Below are 25475 nucleotides of genomic sequence, written 5' to 3' on the forward strand. Positions count from 1 at the left end.
GTCAAATTTATGCAATGTCACAGTTTGGTTCTCTAGGAAGCACAAATGAAACAGGGCTGAGTGTTTATCAGAAAGTGCCCTTGGGATCAACCCCTAAGTGGAGGGAAGGACTGGGGACCTGGTAGAGGGAGAAGCTGAGCTGGGATCCAGGTCTGAAAACTCCAGACAGACTCACAGACAATCTGGAGCTGAAATTAGAATTGTCCTGCATTGGGCCAAAAGGAGAGAGGACTTATACCCCCACTCAATCAGTTATGGACGTGGGCCACCCATGGAAAGGTTGACCTTGGGCAGGCAGCTCTGTGAAGCTGGGGCAGCCTGGAGACTAAGATATGAAAGTCTGCTGCTAACAATACCCTCAAAGGCTGGACAACCAGTCTTTCTTTGAGAAGGGATCTTGGGATCCATCTTTCAGTCCAAAATGTGCAGCTATAAAGTGGGAGAAACCAAATCCAAACCCAGATTCCACCTGAGATCAAAGTGCTCTCTCTGTCCACCATTCCCTGTTCTCAGCTGTGTCAAGACACTCAGGAGCTGCTGAGGAGACCACAGGTGATGACCCCAGAGTCTGGCCGGCAGGATCTCACAGCTCCCAGTGATAACCGCTCAGTCGTGTCCGACTCTTTGCGACCCCATGCACTGTAGCCCACCAGGCTCCTCTGTCTATGGGATTGTCCAGTCAAGAATACTGGACTGGATTGCCATTCCCTTCTCCAGGGGATCTTCCTGACCCAGGGATTGAACTTGCATCTTCTGCGCTTCCTGCATGGTAGGAGGATTCTTTACCTTTTGAGTCACTGGGGAAGTTCAGGAGGTTGCTGGGTGGAGTTTAATTGAACTGGCTTGACTCCAGCTGGGACCTCCTTCTCACCAGGTACTGTGAGCCTGAAAGTAAAACTCCCAGGGGAGGTAAAAACTGATGTATATTATTCTCAAAGAAGCCATGCTATGATTATTGATGCAAAAATGTATACAAAGTATTAATACATCCCCTTCTTCTGCTCCCAGCTTGTCTAGTCTGCTACACTCCAATAACATAATGAGGGTGTTTTAAGTCTGTCACCATGCAGTTATTCTTATTAACATTGTTTACTAACTGGCTTCTGAGGTGGTGCTCATGGTAAAGAATCCTCTTGCCAATGCAGGAGACATAAGAGACCTGGGTTCGATCCCTGAGTGGGGAAGATCCCTTGAAGGAGGGCATGGCAACCCACTCCAGTATTTTTTCCTGGAGAATCCCATGGACTGAGGAGCCTGGTGAGCTACAGTCCATGGGGTGGCAAAGAGTCAGACAGGATCGAGTGTCTGAGCATTACTAACTGATGCATTAACCATGAACCCGGCCCAGTTAAATCCTTTTCATTTATCATCTCATTCAATCATCTCTGCTGCCCCAGAAAAAAGCCATCATCATTAGTCTCACTTTACATATAAGTAGGAGCATCTTCAGCCCGTCTCTCCTTGAAATGTCTCCCTGTGACTATGTGTACATCCTCTCTCCATTGTACCAATTCCTTGGGCTGCTCTCTACTCTTTAAAGATAGCTTAGAACCACAGGAAAGTTCTCCCCTAAGTCCAGCTGCAGATATATTATTCTCTCAAGTTCACACAACTTAATAGAGTCACCATTTGTTCTGGAAGTACACAGGGAGTCTGTCTTGTGTGACTCCCTATAGGGGTGGCTGAGTTTTTCATTGTCCATTAAGGGTTTTAAATAGCACCACTGATGGTTCATGACTAGAAATCAGTATCTTTCACAGAGCATCCTCAAAAATAAACATTCGAAACAGACAGAGCCTCAGATCTTTGTGTATCACGCAGCAAACATGCATGGGTTTGTGAAAGTACAAGGAAAGCCACCTGTTAGGATGTCAGTCAGTGGGATGTGCCATTCAGCCAACACTTAATCAGTCTCTAATGAGGAGTCTCATTTGGCATGAATCCATTGCTTTGAATGAACAGAAAGCATAGAACTCAGATGACAAGTTCAAGAAGAGTACAGAGACAGCTGTTGGGTGATTGATGGCATTTTTCATCTTTAGAGAAACCCTTCTTTTTCATGCTCCTTTGATCAAATCTCTGAGACAAACTTAAGAATCTGACAGGGCTTCCCTTTACCTGTTTCTTCTATCCCTTCCCTCAAAACAGTCTTACAAAGTTTGGAAAATAAACCTGGGTCTCACTCCGTCATTACAGTCAAGTAATCACCAACGTGAAGCCTGTCTGTTTCACATTCTCTTTTTTACTGAAGTGCAATTAATTTACACTGTTGTGTCGATTTCAGGGGCAGAGCAAAGTGATTCAATTTATATACTTTTTTCATATTCTTTTCCATTATAGGTTGTTACAAGATATTGAATATAGTTCCCTGTGCTCTACAGTAGGTCCGTATTGGTTATCTATTTCATATATAGGGCTTCCCTCATTGTTCAGTCGGTAAATAATCTGTCTGCAATGCAGGAGACCTGGGTTCAATTACTGGGTTGGGAAGATCCTGGAGAAGGAAACAGCAACCCACTCCAGTATTCTTGCCTGGAGAATCCCATGGACAGAGGAGTCTGATGGGCTACAGTCCACGGGGAAGCAAGAGTCAGACATAAATTAGCAACTAAACTACTAGTGTATATCTGCTAATCCCAAACTTTTAATTTATCCCTCCCTCCCCCCTTCGGTAACCACTGTTTGATTTCTATGTCTGTGAGTCTACTTCTGTTTTATAAATAAGCTCATTTGTATTATTTTTTCAGATTCCACATATAACTGTTATTGTAACTTAGTTTAGCATGATAATCTCTAGGTCCATCCATGCTGTTGCAAATGGCATCATCTCATCTTTTTGATGGCAGACTGATATTCCATTGTATACATGGACCACATCTTCTTTACCAACTTATCTGTGAATGGACATGGATGTTTCCATGTCCTGGCTATCGCAAGGAGTACTGCAATGAACACTGGGTGCATGTACTTTTTTGAATTGTAGTTTTCTCCTGATAAATGCCCAGGAGTAGTATTGCTGGATCATATGGTAGCTCTATTTTTAGTTTCCTAAGGAACCTCAGTACTGTTCTTCCCAGCGGCTGCACCAGTTTCCAATCCCACCAACAGTGTAGGAGGGTTCCCTCAAACGTCCTTAAAATTGCCGGAGCAGTTTTAAATGATTTGGCATCCTTCAGGGCAGTGCTTATTTCTATTCTGCTCTTCACTTTTCCTACCAAACTCTCTGATGGGATGATGCTGTGAAGTTCCTGCCCCTGAGAGGAGAATGGGGTTTATCTGTCCAGCTGGGGGAAGGATGGGAAGGTGAAACCAGGGCAAAACTGTGAAGTGCATCTTGATTTGCTTTAAGACTTAGTCACATTAGGTACTTTTCTGTTTTTACTTCTTCTCTATGATTACCCGACTCCTTCCAAATTACAATGTCTCCAGAACAGAAAAAGGAGAGCCTGTTAAAATAGCCTATGGATCACGCTCAATCAATAGCTGAATGCTACACAAAATGAACAGTGATACAGTCTCTTTTCCCCGCTTGTGGAAAATATTAATATTGTGAGCTTCTCTAAAGATAAACAGTTAGGAACAGAGATCCAAATTCCTAAAAATTATTTTCTTCCATAGCCAGAAACTGGGCAGCTGGTAACCTGCTGTTTTTCCTTTGAGCTCCTCAGATTAGATCCTAAATACAATTTAACTCCAGACTCCAATATACAGTTCCTGAATTATACTGGCAAAGAGTCAGTTATGTAACAAATCTGCATTACTCCCAACTGCACGCGTGCCACAGATAACAGGCTACATTTTCTAATTTAGGTCCAAACTAAAATGTTTTAAATTGTGTCACAACTTAAATACCTTTAAGTGTCCACTGCATGAAAGTGTATAAAATTTCTCTGAAAAATGAGTAACCCTGTTGGAAAATCAGTAAGCACTGTTCAGCTTATCTTCTTTAATAAATATGGATTCTTATATAACCTGCTTGCAGAAGAAATCTATATTCAAATTCCTCCCTCTCTCACGAGAAATTAAAACATACAGAAAATGAAAATTCAAACTGTGTTAGGAAGATGCCAGACATAAAACTGTAAGAAACTTAAGTAAATTTCAAACACAAAATGCAATATTGTTAATGTGTAAATAGGGATATTTGGAAATTCCTTGAGGATGGCTCAGTATCCTGCTGTTGGTGATGCTGACCTATAGAAGTTTAGCAAAAGAACCAACACAATGCACATATACAGGGTGAAGTAAGTGCTACATACAGGCGGGCTGCAGGCTGGACCGGGCTCCTGACTGATGGACTAGCTGATCTGTCTAGGGGCAAGACCCTTCCCAGCTCCCTAATTTTGCCTAATGGCTGCATAACTGCCACTCCACCAAGGCCCAAGCAGGGGGTAGGCACCGTGGCATAAGGTGGGAGGTTTCATGTTGTTTTCTGCCTCAGTTTCCCCTTTGCCTGGATACAACTATAAGCAAAAAAAAAAGACTCCTTGCTGCTTTTATGAAACTTTCAGGCAAATGCATGCTATCCTACTGATACAGATAAAATCTGTATTTTCGTGTTAACCAGGAATTGTAAAGAACTTTTGCCGTCTATGTTAAGTTTATGGTAGACAAACAAAGTATCCTTTTTACAGACAGTACAAAATGGGCTTCTCTGTAAGTCTTCTCTCATATCGAAACCATGCATTCCATTTTTTATTAAGGGCGTCTAAACTCCCTTAAAAAAATCTTAGATTCCAGAAAAACTCTTCTTTGAAATCTGGTTCCAAAACAAAGATAGAAAAGACTGAGAAGAAAAGGGGCCAAGAGCAGTGCACAAAGAACCACCAAGAGGAAGCGAAAAGCATCTCTTCCTTTTCCACAGTCACGTCCGTCCAGAACGTACCCACTGTCTTCCTCTTCCTGGCCCAGCCCCTTCCGCTTCCATTCCTGTACTTCTCCTTCCGGCCTGAATAACCGAGGGCCAAGCCCTCAGGTGAGTCGCTGCCAAGATGCATTGGTACCAACAGGTGGACGAGGAAGGAAGCCAAACCCACCGCAGGTGACAAAGCTGGGCTAGGCGTGCAGGGCACCCACAGTGGGCAAAGTCAAGTACAGGGGACGGAGCCTCAGATGGGGGAAGGACAGCCTCACGTGGATAGGGTGTTGGAGCCCGGCAGTGGGACGGCGGGGATGGAGGGGTGAAGGGAGGGAAGCTGGGCCAAGTCACAGGGGAGGGGGAGGGACTGACAGTTGAAACAGGAGACTGGTTGCACACACAGATTCATCGAATAAATGAATACATTAAGAATCACGAGGGCTAAATATTTTTCACTGTTGGACTTCCCTGGTGGCTCAGATGGTAAAGTGTCTGCCTACAATGCAGGAGACCCGGGTTCTATCCCTGGGTAGGCAAGATCCCCTGGAGAAGGAAATGGCAACCCACTCCAGTATTCTTGCCTGGAAAATCCCATGGACAGAGGAGCCTTGTGGGCTACAGTCCGTGGGGTCGCAGAGTCAGACAGGACTGAGCAACTTCACTTTCACTTTTTTTCAAGAGAGCCTCAGTGAAGACAGAAAACTGCCAGGAAATGTACGCTGCATTGGAAATGAAAATATCCGTGTGAAGTCATGGTGTTTTCATACGTCAGCAAATATGAAAACTAACTGAGGGGTAGAGCGTGCGGCCTCGCCTTGGAGTCCTGACTCCCCAATGGCAATGGAAGGACCAAAAGCCCAGATCTTGCCGCGAAACGTTCTTCACCAAAGAGAACCAGGGCTCCTTGGGGAGATGGCTGACTTCAGAGCCAGAGCAGGGAGGGCTCAAAGTGAAAGTGAAGTTGCTCAGTCATGTCCGACTCTTTGTGACCCCATGGACTGTAGTCCATCAGGCTCCTCTGTCCATGGGATTTTCCAGACAAGAGTACTGGAGTGGGTTGCCATTGCCTTCTCCAGGGAGGGCACAAGAGCAGACCAAAATAACTTGTGCTGGAAATTGAGGAAATACTCAAAAAATCAGAGGGACAAGTATCTCGGAGGTACATCTGCAGACCAGGTCTGAGGCCACATGGGCATTAAAATGGGGCTTCCCCAATGACTCACAGAGCAAAGAATCTGCCTACTATGCATGAGACACAGGAGACATGGGTTTGATCCCTGGGTCGGGAAGATTCTCCTAGAGGAGATGGCAACCCACTGCAGTAGTTTAGCCTGGAAAATCCCAAGGACAGAGGAGCCTGGAGAACTACAATCCGCAGAGTCGCGGAGAGTCAGACATGACTGAGTGACTAACACTTTCACTTCACTTCCACATACCATCAATGGATTGCAATGTTCAAAAAATAAAATGAAACAAAAAATGATTAGTAGGGACCCATGTTAAATAAATGCACTGCTTCTTTGGAGCGTTAAAGATAAGGTGACGCTGATCATCAAGGATGGGATGTTATTGTGTAGTCGCTCAGTCATGTGTGACTTTTTTCCAATCCTATGGTCTGTAGCCTGGAAGGTTCATATATCTATGGAGTTTCTCAGGCAAGAACACTGGAGTGGGTTGCCATTCCCTTCTCCAGGGAATCTTCCTGACCCAAGGATCAAACTCAGGTCTTCTGCACTGATAAGGGGATTCTTAACCACTGAGCCACTTGGGAAGCCCCCATCGATGGGTACCTTATTCTTTATATCAGAGCAATATTCTTTATTTTAAATAGTTTTGCTTCAAACAATTACTCCAGAGCAATGTAACTATCTACTCTACAGCATTCTGTCTTTTATACACTTTTCATAAAAGGGAGTCCATAAAATGTTTTCCTCACATCACAAACCAGTGTTATTTTTAGGTTCTATTTCTAGCAGTGGCCAAATATACTTAAAACTCTTCTACTTCATTACTTTGATGTTTACCTATGAACCTTCCATTTGAAAGCCGTTGGCAGAGTCTGCCTTTCTCAGCTCTTGAAATCGCTGTGAAATTGTTTCTGAGGGGATGGAAACCTGACCTTTTATTCTTCTGTTCCTTTCAATGTTATGCTTATATGAAATACCACGGAATGAAGAATTTTTATTCTTTTGTTATTCTAGAATCATCCTATCTCTGCCTGTCCAGCAATAAGAGGTATTTTTCTTTGTTGGTTTTAGAAATTGAGAAAATAAAAACTTAAGATTACATCCTTACCATATATTTTTTTTACCAATGCAAGAAAATAACTGTGCTTAAAAAAAAACTCAACACAGTACTTGATATCTAAAAGATGCCGGGTTCTTTGCAAATCACTCCTTTTTCCTTTTATTTTAACCCCATTTGATCCTTACAGGCAGGAATCACCATCCTCATCTCCCAGATGTCTTCTCTATTACACCTGCATCAGCAGACACTTCCTTGATTCATGAAGAGGCAGAAGAAATAGGTACAAAATGTTCAGGGATGTGTTCCAAGGTAACCCGAGACCAGGAAGATGCTGTGAGCTGGGAAATGTTTGTGTGCCCTGTTGCCTGTGTAACCAGGACTTTCCTGCAGTGATTTTTATAGTGTAAACTGGCAAAGCAAATTGTTATTGTTACATAATATTATTACATAAATTATTATGTACTCATTCCTACATAAAACATACCCATCACCCTGACCTGCATGTGACCACCTAAGGTGGAGCTTAATGACTCTACTTAATGGAGGATGAAAGAATGGAATGTATGGGAGGAATGTCCCATGAATATCCTCATGGGAGGCTCCGAAATGGAGGGAAAAAAAAAAAAAAAACAAGTAAAAGCTGAGGCGGAACTCAGGTAAAAAGGAGCATTTCTTTCACCTCTTCCCAGGCATGACTGGATTATTTCTTTTCATAAAACACCCACCTTCTTTCTTTCATTTAATTAGTTACTGACCAGCCGCTGTGTGTGTCTCTGGTGATGCAGGGTACTGATAAGTGTCTAGTCTGCTTGATCACGGGGAAGAAAGTGTTTCCTCCGCTGCCTGGAGTGGACAGTTCTTAGTAAAATCCAAACAAGTCACTGTGAAGCTGACACTCACAGTGCTAAACCAGGAGCTTTCCCCTCATTCAGTGCCCACCCAGGACGTCTCACAAATGCTCAGCCTACTTTTAACGCATGTTTGTTATGAGCACTAGGAGAGGAGTATTGAGAAAAGGGGTCCCTGGAAAGCTTTCCAACTAAGAGCAATTACTACAGACCCAAGGGTAGGTCTCCATTTCCACCTCAAGTTTCCAAATAAAATGTGCCACCAAGTGAAGGACAAACTGGTTTCTCAGACCCACAGGGCTCAAGAGACCCACATCTAAAATCCCCTTTTCAACAACACTGCTGTTCGTAACCACTCCTCTCAGATCCACTGCGTTCTGAACACAGGCTGCATTTGTTACATTTGACTCCAACAGAGCAAAATAAAACATGCTTTTTATAGGTTAAAAAAAGAGACTGTTAAGAATAAGCCCAAACCACTGTCCCTCCTGTTTACAACTGTACACAACAGGAAATTAAATGGCTTTTTAAATGCTTTCAACTAATTAAATAGAAAGGCTTCGTGGAAATGCCATTTAGCACTAAAGCTAAATTTTCTGCTGAAGCATTTTAAGAAACTATTTTGTATGTCCTTGGGCTTGCCAGAGGATTAAGAAATAGAGAACTCTTTTGTCCTCTATAAAGACGGGGCTTTGGATATCTCTCAGAGAGGGAGATGGGAGGGAATCATGAATTTAATTATATAAGTTGCTTCACTCTAAAAATAAGAGTGCTAAATTATAACACATAATAACAGCTTTTAACAATCAATCAGCAAAATGGAACTGCCATTTCCAATTTTCGCCATTGCTGATTGCTAAGTGACTGCCGATTCCACCCACAGAGGGGGGGAACTGGCTACCCATTAGCAATACTCAGAGTCAGTGTTGGAGAGCAGACCTGGGGCGCCTGCCAGGCACTAGCCAACAGTCACACCTGGGGCAGGTGTGTGGTGCTTCCCCCATCCCTGGAGGGATGGGGAAGGTCCCGTGCAGAGGTGGAGGTGCACCTACCTGCCAGACCAGGTGCTCCTTGGCCCCTGGTGTTGCAGACAGGCAGACGCTCAGCACGATGGTGTGAGAAGAGGAGGTGAGGACACTGGCGATGATGGCATCTCGCATGTTGAAGGGCAGCATGGTGTACACCACGAAGATGATGAAGAGGAAGAAAGACACCTGCAGGTGGGGAAGAAGGGCAGAGAGTCACAGAGCATCCGTGTTCCTAAGGTTCCCTCTCTCCTTCCCATTATGGCTTCACAGACCCCCAGGAACCACCACCATTCAATAAACGATATTATGACAGAACAAGAAGGCAGGTGCAAACAGCTCCACTGGGTCCCAAGAAAGGACTAACTGTTGTGATAGAGGGGGAAAAAGGTTATTTTTCAAAATTTGGGGGTTTTCAGTTTCGACATCCAAATCACTGCAGACATCAGGTGAATCTGAGCACCTCATGGGCATGGATGCAAAGCTGGTTCTAAACTCTCAGGATTTAGTATCTGTGCTTCAGAACACATATCAGGACTCTCTACATTTTTTTAATCACAGCACTTTAAGAATAGACCCAAGGAGAATGGATGGCTGCCACCTGTGGGGAGTTAGTTGAAGTAGATACAAAGAGCAAGAACGTGAAATTAATAAGATAAAGCAGCTCAGAGGTGATTCCCCGAGAGGGAATCTCAAAGATTAAACACACAATTACTATATGACCCAGCAATTCCATTCCTAAATGTATACCCTAGAGAACTGAAAACAAGTACTCAAACAAATACATGTACACACACATGCTCATAACAGCAATATCCATAATACTCAAAAGAAGGAAACAACACAAATGCTCATCTAAAAATGAAAGGATAAATGACATGTGGGCCGTGCATACAATGGAATACTATTCAGCCCTGAAAAGGAAGGCAGTACCAATACAGGCTACAATGTGGATGAGTCTCAAAGGCATTAGGTTAGGTGAACACAGCTAGGGCAAAAGACCCCTTACTGTATGAGTCCACTTACAGGAAGTATCCAGAATAAGTAAATTTATATACAGAAAGCAGGGGCTGTGGCAAGGAGGAATGGGAATTAACTTCTCAATAGGCAAAGGGCTTGATGAGAATGTTCTGGAAACTAGACAGAGCTGGATATTGCACACACTGTGAATGCACTAAAAACCACTGAATTCTTTCCTTTAAAGTGGCTAATTTATGTTATGTGAATGTCACCTCAATAAAAAAAAAATCAATGTGAAACAGCTTAGAGGAAAGTTTGGAATGGAAAAGAAAATGGTTTAGTAGGTAATAAAATAGGCCATTTTCATTACAAAAGCAGCAGAACATCAAAAGGGATACACAGGTGATAAATCAAGTGGAAAAAAGACCAGACTGAAGTCAGAAAAACAGGGAGCATGAGGATTTGGTGAGCGTCGTTCAGGACACAGGTCTTCACCCTAAAAGCCAGTGAGGCTAAGGAAAGAGCTTGTCCCACTGTTACAGGATGACCCGGGTTACTCTGATGTTGTTGTTTAGTCACTCAGTCATGTTTGACTCTTTGCGACCCCATGGGCTGTAGCCCACTAGGCTCCTCTATCCATGAGATTTCCCAGGCAAGAATACTGGAGTGGGTTGCCAGTTCCATCTCCAGGGGGTCTTCCCAACTCAGGGATGGAACCTGAGTCTCCTGCATCTCCTGTATTGCCAGGTGGATTCTTTACTGCTGAACAACGAGGGATGCCCTCAGGTTACTTTAAGGATCCTGAAGCCCAACACAGTGGGAAGGACACAGAGCCGGGGCAGAGCTGTTCTGCAGGAGTTCGTATGGTGTGAATTCACATGAAGGACATGGGCGATAGTCTCTGCTCTGGATTTAACAAAGAGAAGCCTGGGTGGACACCAGGTGCGATTCCCCTCCTGCAGTCACAGGACCTTGTAACAAGCATTACAGTCAAGAAGTAACTGTGCAGATTCTCTTAGGCAGGGTGTCAGCCTCAGCACTACTGACACCTGAGGCTGGAGAATTCTTCATGATGGACACTGTGCACTGCAGGATGTGAGAGCAGCATCCACAGCCTTGACCCACTAGACGCCAGTAACATCCCACCTTCAGAGCTGTGACAACTGACATGTCTCCCGCCCTCGTCAGGAGTCTTCCAGGGCATAACACTGCCTCTGTGAGAACCACTAAGCTACAGGGGAAAGTTTTTTCCAAGAATGAGAAAAACAACTGCTGCCCAATCCCAGCTCAATGAGAAAGTTAAACCTACTTTGGGATCCATAATATCCAGCAACTTTACAGGAAAGACTTTCAATCAAGGTATTTTTATTTCTACATGTAGGATTTATGCCAAATCCTCATATCCTACGTGTGTGCTAAGTCACTGCAGTCATGTCTGACTCTTTGTGACCCTAAGGACCATAGCCCGCCAGGCTCTTCTGTCCATGGGATTCTCCAGGCAAGAATATTGGAGTGGGTTGCCATGCAATAAGAGGTATTAAACTAATGTTTTCAGGTATCAAAATTGACAATTACAAAGGCAAACTTCTTTGGCAACTACGTGTTTTTCTTCTAATGCAAAATCCTTTAGTATTTCTTTGAAATTAACAAAACTTTTGAACAGCTTAATTTTGGACAGCTTTTAAACTCGAATGTGATTTCAATTAATACACACTCTGCTAACAGTTTGAGCTTTGAAATGCAAGCACGCGGCAAGCTTATCTGCAGTAACCAAATGGAAAAAATAGAGGCGGTTGGTTTTCCCAATACATATGGTTGCTCCTGTTATTCACTTTGGGATGACAAAATGAAACTGTTAAAGGTCAACTAAGCAAGCCATATTCAATCAAGTTTTGGATTTTAGTGGCAGCATTTCAGGAGCCAAGTTTTGGGAGCTCAGGGGGTGATGCCCAGCTGCATTCAGCAGACTGGAGGGAGAGAGCCTAGTACCATTTTAAGACCCATGGTGGGACAGTCCTCACTTTTTATTAATCCCAAAGGACTCCATTTTTTTTTTTTTTTTAGCCTGGTTTCCAAAACAACTTCAAATAGGGCCATATGTAAAACCACAATGGATCTGGCACACCTACAAAAGTGGGTGGGTATAAACTCCAAAATGTTGAATGCAGGCACTTGGGTTCCATGTTACCATGGGGACATTTCTGCCACTGATTCCCCTTGGATGTGTCTCTGTCCAAAGCCTGAAAGGAGAGGAGGACCAATCTAGTTCTGGACACTGCACAGAAACCCACATGAGCACCGGATCTGAAGAGACAGCCCTCATCTCAACAGAATCATTTCGAGAGTTTCTCTTAACTCTGGTCCAGCATCCACCTTTTGCAAGACATGTGTTATCTTCCCCTTGAAGGTCCACTTGACTTTCAAGCTCCACAAGTTTCAAACCTACTATGAAACTGTCCTTTATGTTCTTAAACCTGTTCCTCTTACCTGATAACTCAGTTCGAATCAGGATGCCTTCCTCTCCAATCAATCCAGGCATCAACGTTTGAGAATCAGTTCTGACAATTGTTCACATACATACTTAAAAAAAAGAAAATCTTCTGACTACCGAACTCCAGCATGTGGCATCTGACTGCTCCTCTCTGCTGTCATGGCCACGAGGCGGGCTCAATACCTTTCCATTCGGTAGGAAACCCTCTTCCACAATTTCCCTCCCTATTCTCCCCAAAGAAAGCATCCTTCCTCCCTTCTGCCCATTCCATCCCTTCCTCCCCACTCCCGGCAATCATCAGGACTCTTTTCCAGACAGTTCTACCTCTCCTCCTTCTCAGCATCAGTAGAGATGCATTGAGCATTTCTTTGAAATTAGCTGAGGCCATATGATTTGCTTTGACAAGTGAAGCATAACCAGAAATGATTCATGTCCTTTGTGGGTGGAAACTTTAAAACCAAATGCACCTTTTCTCAAGTCCCTTCCCTCCCTGGCAATCATGGAAACATGACATTGGATGAAGCTCCTCCCAGTCTTGGTTGCAAAGGAAGGACAAAGCCCCTCAACTGACCCACCTGGGTCTGTGAGCATGTGAGTGAGCTATTACCCTTGATGGTGGCAAGACCTGGGCCCCTAAGCACAGCCTGGATGGTCCTGACTGATACCAAGCTCATACAGACACACATACATACACACTTGCACACATGCATGCACACACATGAGAGGTTTTATTGATGGATTAAGTGGGATGCTCTTATATGAATTACTCTGAAATTTGCTTATATCACTGAACTATATATACACCATAGGCATCTTTCCAAGCCTATAGGAGTGGATACATTATTTACTTTTTCAGGTTAGTTCAGTTCAGTCGCTCAGTTGTGTCCAACTCTTTGTGACCCCATGGACTGCAGCACAGCAGGCCTCCCTGTCCATTACCAACTCCTGGAGTTTACTCAAATTTAAGTCCATTGAGCCGGTGATGCCATCCAACCATCTCATCCTCTGTCATCCCCTTCTCCTCCCGCCTTCAGTCTTTCCCAGCATCAAGGTCTTTTCCAATCAGTCAGTTCTTCACATCAGGTGACCAAAGTATTGGAGCTTCAGCTTCAACATCAGGCCTTTCAATGAACACCAAGGACTGATCTCCCGTAGGATGGACTGGCTGGATCTCCTTGCAGTCCAAGGGACTCTCAAGAGTCTTCTCCAACACCACAGTTCAAAAGCATCAATTCTTCAGTGCTCAGCTTTCTTTATACTCCAACTCTCACATCTATATATGATTACTGGAAAAACTATAGCCTTGACTAGACAGACCTTTGTTGGCAAAGTAATGTCTCTGCTTTTTAATATGCTGTCTAAGTTGGTCATAACTTTCCTTCCAAGGAGTAAGCGTCTTGTAATTTCATGTCTGCAATCACCATCTGCAGTGATTTTGGAGCCCCCCAAAAATAAAGTCAGCCACTGTTTCCCCATCTATTTGCCACGAAGTGATGGGCATGGATGCCATGATCTTAGTTATTACCAGTAGCAAAATATCCCATAGAAATGGATGCACCACACGACTCCAGAATTTCCTTACAGACTAGCACTGCAGCATGATAGGAAGCCCCAACTGCTGAAGTAATGCTCTCACAGGTCTACTTCCCACCAGCGTCCTCCCTTCTTTAATCCAGCCCACATACAACTGCTGGACTGATGATTCTGAGTGCGGAAGTCTGTTCATGTTTTCCTTAGATCACATTTCCTCGGGCTCACCCTGTGCTCTGAACACTTCTCTCCAAGGTTTCTTGTGATCACAGAGTCACATGGAAACCTTATGGTCTGGAGGTGTTTTCATCCTCGCCCCAACCCTGCTCTGCAAGCATCCTCTGCTCCGGCCCACCCAAATCATCCCCTCACTGTGAGCTTGGGGTGCTCTTGCCTCTAGGTCTGCCATTCCCCATTCTCAGATGGTCCTGTCTCCTCTTCTTGATCCGTTGAAATATCACCTCTTTCTAGACCCAGTGCATATACAGACTGTTACATTTCTCCGACAGTCTCCAGCGGCTCCCTGTCTCACTCAGAGGCAACTCCCAAGACCTGGCAACGTCCCGCCCATCCTCTTGCGGCCGCCCTGCCCTCCACTCTGCCTGCCTCCGCCTGCCCTTGCTGGCATCCAGCATCTACGGCCTCCTGACTGCTTCTGGGGTTTGCCAGGGATGTTGCTGTGGTCCCTCTCCCAGGCTCCCTCCTCTCACTCAGATCTCTGATCAAGTATCTATCACTCTACCTACTAGGCTTCCCTGGTGGCTCAGACAGTAAAGAATCTGCCTGCAATGCAGGAGACTCGGGTTTAACCCCTGGGTCGAGAAGATCCCCTGGAGAAGTGAATAGCAACCCACTCCAGTATTCTTGCCTGGAGAATCCCATGGACAGAGGAGCCTGGTGGGCTACGCCTCATGGGGTTGTGAAGGATCAGACATGACTGAAGCAACTTTCACTGTCTCTTACGTACCCGCCTTCAGGGACTGCCCTGCACAAAACAGCAACTCCACTCCTTCCACACCCTGGTCCTCGTCACCTGCTTTACTTGTTTATACCTATTTGTTGTTGCTGTGGTTGCTAAGTTGCGTCCCACTCTTTGAGACCCTATAGACTGTAGCCTGCCAGGTTCCTCTGTCCATAGGATTCTTCAGGCAAGAATACTGGAGTGGGTTACCATTCCCTTCTCCAGGGATCTTCCCGACCCAGGGATCGAACTCGCATCTACCACTTCTCAGGCTCTGGCAGGCAGATTCTTTATCACTGAGCCACCTGGGAAGCCCATAACACCAGCAGTTCTGAATTTGTTCATTTTCTCCCTCAGTGAAGCTTAGATGACATCATAAGGGTAGGAACTTGTTTCACTCACAGCAGAGACCCAGTGCCTAGGCCCCCAATGGTGGGCACCACCTCGTAGGTGCTCCATGAATATTGCTGTCGGCATGAAAACCTCTATTATACATCCCGATATGACCACAACCACATTCACACTATTCGCATCTGCTCACCCCATGCATCTCTAAAGACATCTCCCCATCTTCCTTGATCCAATTGACCTTGCCATGAACTCACCTAGACCAGTATATTTTATCTTGTTCTTTGATCATACTTTACATAAAGATTACTTTGAGTCACTATTACATTTTTTTTTAGTGTGAATATATTTTTAGTGTAAAACGGTCTTTAATTGGGAAATCCTTAGTCACCGATTTTTAGTGCTAGTGCATCAGTGTGTGTTAAGGCTTCTTTGAGTGTCCCTTTTATGATCACCCTGGTTTTCAAGTTTAACTTTCTCCTCTTTCTTTCTCAAGGTCTTTCCAAAGGAGAGGGGTTCATATCTGGATATACAGATCTCCTATACATATGTGTGAGCACACACACATGAAGGCATTATGCTGGTGAGGTAAATCATACAAAGAAAGACACCGATGTTTTGTTTATACATATGGTATCACTTCTGGGTGGAATGTAAAAATCCCAACTTGTAGAAACTGAGTGGAATGGCGGTTCCCAGAAGCCAGGGTGGAGAAACGGGGAGACGTTTGTCAAAGGATGCAAAACATGCAGTTCAAGGGTAAGTAGGTCCTGGGGAAATAAGCACAGTATTGTGTTTACAGTCTACAACACTGTATTACAGACATCAAAGTCATGGAGAAAGCAGATCATAGATGTTCTCATCACAAAGAGAGAATGACAGTTATAGGACGTGGTGGAGGCATCAGCTAAGGCTCTGGCGGCACTCAAAGGGCTCTGTTAATGTTCCATCTGACCTGTCGCTCCTCCTCTGTGTACATCCCACCGCTGGCTTTCTACAAGACGAAGAAACACGCAAAGTCCTCGGCATGCCGATAGGGTTTCCTGCTGATCTGCTCTGGCTGAAGCCCCAACCTCATATCTCCCCAACTCCCATCACCCCATGTTCACGGAACCTCCATACTGGTCCCACTGAAGCTCCTTCAACACCTCGGGGCCTCCGCACTTTCTTTTCTCTTGCCCCAAGTGTTCTTCCTTGATCTTCCCTTGGCTGGCCACTTTTTGTCATCCAGGCCTTACAGCTCAAGCATCACCTTCCAGAGAGAAGCCACCAACCTCCCATCTAAAATAACATCCCCATCCATCCTCTAGCTAGTCACCCTGCTGAACAACCTCCTCTCATTATTGGAATTTGAACCCTTATATTTATATTTAACGAGGATGCCTGAGAGTAGAGGACCATCACAGCTGCCTGAAAGGCCCTCGTCCGTTAAAGTCAAACCAGTGCCACCGAGCACGCAGGGTCAGCTGTGTGCTCGGTGCATTTGCTAACCTGTGGGTGTCTGATGACTTCTGCCTGGGTGTACTCACAGTCTTGACTGTCTGTCCTTCCAGTTTGGGGAAGTGCAAACCTCTCTGGCACATCCATTATTCTCCAGACTAGTGACGACCCTGAACCAGCTCTTGCTTTGCAGGGCTCAGATACCTGCTAACTGTGGGCCTTGCACCTAATGCAGCCTCACCTGAGAGCTTGCTAGAAGAGTGGGCACTTGAGCCCCAGAAGTTTACTGCATCTGACTTTGTATCCTCACCCTGTTACCAGGTGGCATGCCTGGAGCCACACAGATCTGATGGGCCCTGGGTGCGTTCAGCAGTTAGCATTACTCTCACTTTTGTGGCAATGACTACAGAGAATTTCCAGTACGCTGACTACATGGAGACACTAGACAAGGTCAAAGCCTCCTGCTAAACAGATACTGATTTAATCAACGAATCAGTGAACTATGAATAATTACTTATCTTCACCTTGGTTACTAGATTTTATTTCTTGAAGTCTCCAGACCAATTTTATTTTAAAATAAAGATCAATTTAAGAAATGATTTCCAGCTTCACTTCTACTACATAGGCCAAAAACCCCAGGCCAGCAATTACTGCTGACATGTGACGTCTGGGCCATTTGACACACCTTTCTCCTTGTGGTCACTGCCCAGTTCTGCTGTTTTGATTTTCTAGTTGGAATCTCTCGTTTCAGAGGAAGGAACTGAACTGTCCATTTGAGTCATCAAGTTGTATCTCTCATTGAACTCTGCATAGTTCAAGGAGAACTCCATCTTACTATGAAAAATATGCTTAGAAGTTCTAGGAAATTAACTCTATGCTATTCTAAAACATCCTTAATGACCATCCTTCAGGATAAAAACTCTGGGACACCTTGAAGACTCAATGATAGAAAAGCTTTTATTTTTCTTCCAAAGATATTTTTGGCCAAGAATATTTTCTGCATATCAACTCCATCTTTACAGAATATGAAAACATTTCTTTAAATGTTATATTATTAAGGGAAAGAATGCATATTATGTTCCTTGATGGAATGCCTGGGCTCCAAAGAGTACAGATGAAATCATGAATCACAGGGTAGCTTTCATTCTTCTGCTGAAAATGTTATTCAGAGTTAAGAGAGATTAATGACGGAATCAGAGGTAAAACAATAACCTTCACTGTGCCTTTTTTTTTTAATTTAAAATAGGTGGGAGGTATATCATACATTTTTAAAAGCATGAACAAAGAGAATAGTAAGATGTAGGAAAAGAAAAAAAAAAAAAAAGCCTGGTATCCTAGGGGAACAAAAGCAGAGTGCTGTCTTCGCCAGCCCTGTCTGTCCAAATCCTCAGCTCCTACTTTGAGACAGTGATGACTAATGCAGTTTCCTAATTTCCCTTCCACGGTCCCTTCTGTTTCTCCTGTTTTCTTGTTTGGACCTGGGTATCCATCTACGTATATGTTTCTTATTCCTTTCTTCATCATTCACATATTCACTGATTCACCAGTATTTAACTCTACAATATACGAGGCATTTTGTTCGCTATCAGGGATAATATGCGGTCCTTGCTCTTAAAACAGGTCACATCCCTGGAAGTGAAGGATAATCTCCAAATTTGTTCATTTGTTTCCTGACTGACACTCACATAAAGGCAGCAGGGTCTGTCTGCAAGTCTGATTTGTTTAGAACTAAAAATTTGTTTTTTCATACCGTTCATGGGGTTCTCAAGGCAAGAATACTGAAGTGCTTTGCCATCCCCTCTCCAGTGGACCACGTTTTGTCAAACCAACCTACACAGCATATTAAAAAACAGAGACATTACTTTGCCAACAAAGGTCTGTCTAGTCAAAGCTATGGTTTTTCCAGTAGTCATGTATGGATGTGAGAGTTGGACTATAAAGAAAGCTGAGCACCAAAGAATTGATGCTTCTGAACTGTGGTGTTGGAGAAGACTCTTGAGAGTCCCTTGGACTGCAAGGAGATCCAACCAGTCCATCCTAAAGGAGATCAGTTCTGTGTGTTCATTGGAAGGACTGATGCTGAAACTGAAGCTCCAACACTTTGGCCATCTGATGCGAAGAACTGACTCATTGCAAAAGACCCTGATACTGGGAAAGATTGAAGGCGGGAGGAGAAGGGGATGATAGAGGATGAGGTGGTTGCATGGCATCGACTTGATAGACGTGAGTTTGAGCAAGCTCTGGGAGTTGGTGATGGACATGGAAACCTGGCGTGCGGTAGTCCATGGGGTTGCAAAGAGTCAGACTCGACTGAGCGACTGAGTTGAACAGAAAATTTTATTTTGAACTAAAATACCAGACTTCTCTGGTGGCACAGTGTAAAAGAATCTGCCTACCAATGCAAGGGACACATGTTCAACCCCTGGTCTGGGAGGATTCCACATGCCCTTTAGTTTAGGGCAACTACACCCACGGGCCACAGCTTCTGAAGCCCACGCTCCCCAGTAAGAGAGGCTACTGCAGTGAGAGGCCAGTGCGGCACAACTAGACAGCAGCCCTCCAAAAGCAGCGAAGCCTTAGCAGAGTCAAAAGTAAGACAAATAAAATAAAAAAACTGTAATCCTCCTGTACTTAGCAAGCTGCTTTGTCTGAATGTGAGCCACCAGCCTTGTCATTAAAGCATTTACGTGGTGTTTCTTGTGTCTGGAAAACAGTACAGTGTTTCCACACCATCCTCCTGTTTCCCAGAGCACCTCTTCAGTTTTTTAAAGGTTTGTTCCTCATGGTGGTCACTTGGTCAAGATAACGAGAACACAGGGCACCTTGAACTTGGCTCAGTTAGGCTCAGTTTCCTAACATAGGCGACGTGGACACAGTTCTTTCTTCTCACCTCGCCCTTGCCATGGAGATGAGTAGCTGGAGTATTCATCTCTACCCCACTGACTTTGGACTTGGTCATGAGACTTACTTTCAGTAACGAGAAAGTGTGCTGAAGTGACAGCTACCTGTTCAGAATGGAGGCTTTCAGAGGCTTCAGTTCACGTGTCTTTGTTGTGTCTTGAGAGATCTTTTCTGCACTGCAGACTCTCCAGTCCTGGCACGCAGGCTCAGTGGATGTGGTGTGCAGGCTTAGGTGTTTCAAGGCATGGAGGTCTTAGTTTCCTGACCAGGGGTTGAACCTGAGTCTCCTGCATTGCAAAGTGGATTCGTGACCACTGGAACACCAGCAAAGTTCCCGACCTGCCCTTTTGGATGTCTGGTTTTCCACAACGAGAAGTTCGTGGTCCAGAAAGACAAAGCTCTTTCAATTGAGTCTGGGTTATAGATCTGAGCCTAAAACAAAGTCTGGAATATTCCCTACCTGCCGAGTCTGGGGAGCGCCAACAGAGATCAGACAAATCCCACCCCTTCAGATAGTGAGTATGAAAGAGAAAATATGCTATTACTGCTACAAGCCACTTGGATTTATTTGTTATTCAGAATTATCAGAGCAGAAACCTGACTAATACAGCAACTGGTATCATAAATGATGTTCTACTCTAATGAAAACCTCAAATACAGGTCACTGCCTTTGGGACTTCCAAAGACTTATTATGTTAACCTATTGGCAAAATAATTGGTAAGCATGGCTTCTAAGAAAACCATTTCCCAAGATGCCCAGGCTTCATAAGGTCTTGGAATTGCATGAAAAAGTCTTTAGAAACAACAGAAAAAAGAACTGGGAACAGGTAGAACATTTCCAGAAATAACTGTTAGTGTGCAGAAAGAACGTCATCCAACCTAGAATCAATATTTTGATGATCCCAAAATACACGACAAACAAGACCTATTGACAAGTGTTTTCTTATCTTACAATTAGGAAGATGCAGGTGCTGAGGGATTAAGTATTTTGCCCAGTCATAAAGCAACATAAAAACAAGCCATGATCTTCCTGCTGAAGCTAAAATGTTATTTCATCCTAATCCCTGAAGGTGAACAGGGCAACATAAGGTGAGCGTCTCTGAGTGTCAGGGGTGTTCATGTTATTCAAAATAAAAAAGAACCTTGTGCATCCATCTGCTCTACCGAAAGAGCTTGTTCTAACACCAGGAAGTCCTTTTCCTTGAAAATTATTTTTCTCATCGAATGCAAAGAAAGAAAACAGGAAGGTCATTTGGAAGCAATCCGGCAAAATGATGTCCATTAGAAATCATCTGCTCACTCTTGCTAGTTATTAATACATGATTAGAAAAAATAATGTGCTCCTTGATGATTTTTAAATCATTTTTTTCAGAAGGTCATGAATAAATTTCTACTTTCTAAGCTTATATTTTTACAAAAGTGACTCTGTGAACATTTTCATCTCTCCATGGCTCCCTTTTTGTGTGTACCAGAATGGACCAGGAACCCACCCTGCGCGTGAAGGACTTATCCTTCTAATCTGGCAAGTGGGTATCAGACAGTCAAGAACACATATCACAAACTCAACCTTTCCTATTTCAGTTATATGGACTTCACTTTCATTAACTCTCTGGTTTAAATTATACAGTACGCCACCATTAAAACAGCACTGATTATAAGGTCATATGCTCACAGACAGTCACAGCCTTGAGTAGCTAGTGTTACAAAATAGACAGCAGTGCACTTCCACTTTGAGTAATTGCAGGAGTTAAAGTAAGAATACCCAGACAATTCCATTAATAGACTTAATCAATCAAATATGACATACTGGCCCCTTTTAAATCAGCTGTTTGGGTAAAAATAACTGCAGTCTTAATTTGTTCATCTTTTTTCTTTCTACTCAAATGTCAGCTGTTTCATTCTATCTTTACCTCCAGCCCTTAAGGAACTTGGATAAGGTCTCCACCGTTTGTGTTCCCAGTTTATGATAACCTAAATTTTGCATGTATGTATACTTTGAAGATTTAAAACATTGACTTTTCTATAGAGGGCTTCCCAGGTAGCATAGTGGTAAAGAATCCACCGGCCAATGCAGGAGACACAAGAGACGTGCATTCGATCCCTAGGTCAGAAAGATCCCCTGGGATAGAAAATGGCAACCCACTCTAGTATTTTTGCTGGAAATCCCACGGACAGAGGAGCCAGGCAGGCTACAGTCCATGGGGTCTCAAAGAGTCAGACACAGCTGAACACAGCAGAGCAGCATAGCTTATCTACAGAAAAACTAAAAACTGTTCTGCTACCCTCTATCTGTATGAACTGGCCACATTTCTCAGGGTACATCCTTAAACAATCTATTAAAAAATTGTTTTCTCTTTTAAAGTTCCTCCAATTGTTTAGACAAAGACAGTACGGAGGAGTTCCCATCATGCTAGGCTGAATCTATGGCTAATGGGTTGTGCCATAAGCAAGTACTACCTTAATTCTACTTAGTAAAGGAAAATACTGTTGCATGAAACAATGTAGAAAAGCAGTATCACTGCTTCAGTAGTAGGTGTTCTGTAGAAGATAAGGTGTCCTGGAAAATCACTTTGAATAATATTATTTTACAAGAACAACAATAACAAAAAAAAAAAAAAAACCCATAAGGTCTTCATAAAAACATAAAATGTTATGTAAACGGGCTTTTATTTATATTCGCTGTTTTGGTCTTTATGAATATTCATGCCCAAATTCTTTTGAAACATTACATTTATTTAATCTGAAAGGCCAGTGCTTCAAATGAGAAAAACTCATGTGGGGAAAAGAAGTGAATTATTCATCCAAAAACAAATATTGTTTGGTGACACCATTTTTTTTTTTTTTTTTTTTTAATTTCAAATTTTATTTCATGTTACAAATGTTAGCTTTGTAAATTTAGCCCTGCCTCACATACCCTATACTTAGCTTTCTTTTTTTTTTTTTTTTTTTTTTTTAAATTTTATTTTATTTTTAAACTTTACAATATTGTATTAGTTTTGCCAAATATCGAAATGAATCTGCCACAGGTATACATGTGTTCCCCATCCTGAACTCTCCTCCCTCCTCCCTCCCCATACCATCCCTCTGGGTTGTCCCAGTGCACTAGCCCCAAGCATCCAGTATCCTGCATCGAACGTGGACTGGCGACTCGTTTCATACATGATATTTTACATGTTTCAATGTCATTCTCCCAAATCTTTCCACCCTCTCCCTCTCCAACAGAATCCATAAGACTGTTCTATACATCAGTGTCTCTTTTGCTGTCTCATACACAGGGTTATTGTTACCATCTTTCTAAATTCCATATATATGCGTTAGTATACTGTATTGGTGTTTTTCTTTCTGGCTTACTTCACTCTGTATAATAGGCTCCAGTTTCATCCACCTCATTAGAAGTGATTCAAATGTATTCTTTTTTTTTTTTAATTTTATTTTATTTTTAAACTTTACATAATTGTATTCGTTTTGCCAAATATCAAAATGAATCCATCACAGGTATACATGTGCTCCCCATCCTGAACCCTCCTCCCTCCTCCCTCCCCATACCATCCCTCTGGGTCATCCCAGTGCACTAGCCCCAAGCATCCAGTATCGTGCATCGAACCTGGACTGGCATCTCGTTTCATACATGATATTTTACATGTTTCAATGCCATTCTCCCAAATCTTCCCACCCTCTCCCTCTCCCACAGAGTCCATAAGACTGTTCCATACATCAGTGTCTCTTTTGCTGTCTCGTACACCGGGTTATTGTTACCATCTTTCTAAATTCCATATATATGCGTTAGTATACTGTATTGGTGTTTTTCCTTCTGGCTTACTTCACTCTGTATAATAGGCTCCAGTTTCATCCACCTCATTAGAACTGATTCAAATGAATTCTTTTTAATGGCTGAGTAATACTCCATTGTGTATATGTACCACAGCTTTCTTATCCATTCATCTGCTGATGGACATCTAGGTTGCTTCCATGTCCTGGCTATTATAAACAGTGCTGCGATGAACATTGGGGTACACGTGTCTCTTTCCCTTCTGGTTTCCTCAGTGTGTATGCCCAGCAGTGGGATTGCTGGATCATAAGGCAGTTCTATTTCCAGTTTTTTAAGGAATCTCCACACTGTTCTCCATAGTGGCTGTACTAGTTTGCATTCCCACCAACAGTGTAAGAGGGTTCCCTCTTCTCTACACCCTCTCCAGCATTTATTGCTTGTAGACTTTTGGATCACAGCCATTCTGACTGGCGTGAAATGGTACCTTATAGTGGTTTTCATTTACATTTATCTGATAATGAGTGATGTTGAGCATCTTTTCATGTGTTTGTTAGCCATCTATATGTCTTCTTTGGAGAAATGTCTATTTAGTTCTTTGGCCCATTTTTTGATTGGGTCATTTATTTTTCTGGAGTTGAGCTGTAGGAGTTGCTTGTATATTTTTGGATTAGTTGTTTGTCCATCGCTTCATTTGCTATTATTTTCTCCCATTCTGAAGGCTGCCTTTTCACATTGCTAATCAATGATTATAGTAAAGTTGCAGGATATAAAATCAACACACAGAAATCCCTTGGATTCCTATACACTAATAATGAGAAAACAGAAAGAGACATTAAGGAAACAATTCCATTCACCATTGCAATGGAAAGAATAAAATACTTAGGAATATATCTACCTAAAGAAACTAAAGACCTATATATAGAAAACTATAAAACACTGGTGAAAGAAATCAAAGAGGACACTAATAGATGGAGAAATATACCATGTTCCTGGATTGGAAGAATCAATACAGTGAAAATGAGTATACTACCCAAAGCAATTTATAGATTCAATGCAACCCCTATCAAGCTACCAACGGTATTCTTCACAGAGCTAGAACAAATAATTTCACAATTTGTATGGAAATACAAAAAACCTCAAATAGCCAAAGCTATCTTGAGAAAGAAGAATGGAACTGGAGGAATCAACCTACCTGACTTCAGGCTCTACTACAAAGCCACAGTTATCAAGAGAGTATGGTACTGGCACAAAGACAGAAATATAGATCAATGGAACAAAACAGAAATCCCAGAGATAAATCCACGCACATATGGACACCTTATCTTTGACAAAGGAGGCAAGAATATACAATGGATTAAAGACAATCTCTTTAACAAGTGGTGCTGGGAAATCTGGTCAACCACTTGTAAAAGAATGAAACTAGAACACTTTCTAACACCATACACAAAAATAAACTCAAAACAGATTAAAGATCTAAACATAAGACCAGAAACTATAAAACTCCTAGAGGAGAACATAGACAAAACACTCTCCGACATACATCACAGCAGGATCCCCTATGACCCACCTCCCAGAATATTGGAAATAAAAGCAAAAATAAACAAATGGCACCTAATTAAACTTAAAAGCTTCTGCACATCCATTTTCCACTTGTGTGTTCAACACCTCCATAAATCAGCATTTAGTGAAGCAGCCTGTTTGTACAAGGGCTTCTTCTCACAAAAAGACCCACCAAGTTCTAAATGCCTTTGTTTGCTTGTTCTCTCCTTCTGAAAGAGGAAAATCTCACAAGGGAGAATGCATATCCTTGAGCTGTAAAATGAATTATTTTTGTGTCTGTGTTGGCTCCGTGGGGCTTTCAGTTCTGGAGCTGGGATCAGTGCGGTGGCTGTCTGGATTCCTCATGACCCTCCTACACGTCAGTGAAAACAAGACGGTCTTCAGAGCAGGTCTGGTCTACAGCGATCATGTCACTCTGGAACACCACAGCTACTTTATTTGGCTTCTGTTATTATTGTTTTTCACAGAAGGGTCCAAACCATCTCACCTGTCCCATCAGCAGTGCTCTCATATTAATACAGGATCTGGTCTTTCCAA

General features: G+C 43.0%; 1 protein-coding gene across 1 annotated transcript in view; it reads right to left on the reverse strand.

Moving 5' to 3' along the window:
* ADCY2 (adenylate cyclase 2) overlaps positions 1–25475 on the reverse strand; it is a 456623-nt gene that overhangs the window by 326816 nt on the left and 104332 nt on the right. The window contains exon 3 of the mRNA XM_070357742.1: positions 9006–9167. Coding sequence (XP_070213843.1) covers positions 9006–9167 — 162 coding nt within the window. The remainder of the gene's footprint in view (positions 1–9005; positions 9168–25475) is intronic.

This window comes from Bos mutus, chromosome 20 (assembly GCF_027580195.1).
Source record: "Bos mutus isolate GX-2022 chromosome 20, NWIPB_WYAK_1.1, whole genome shotgun sequence".
Lineage (NCBI taxonomy): Eukaryota > Metazoa > Chordata > Mammalia > Artiodactyla > Bovidae > Bos > Bos mutus.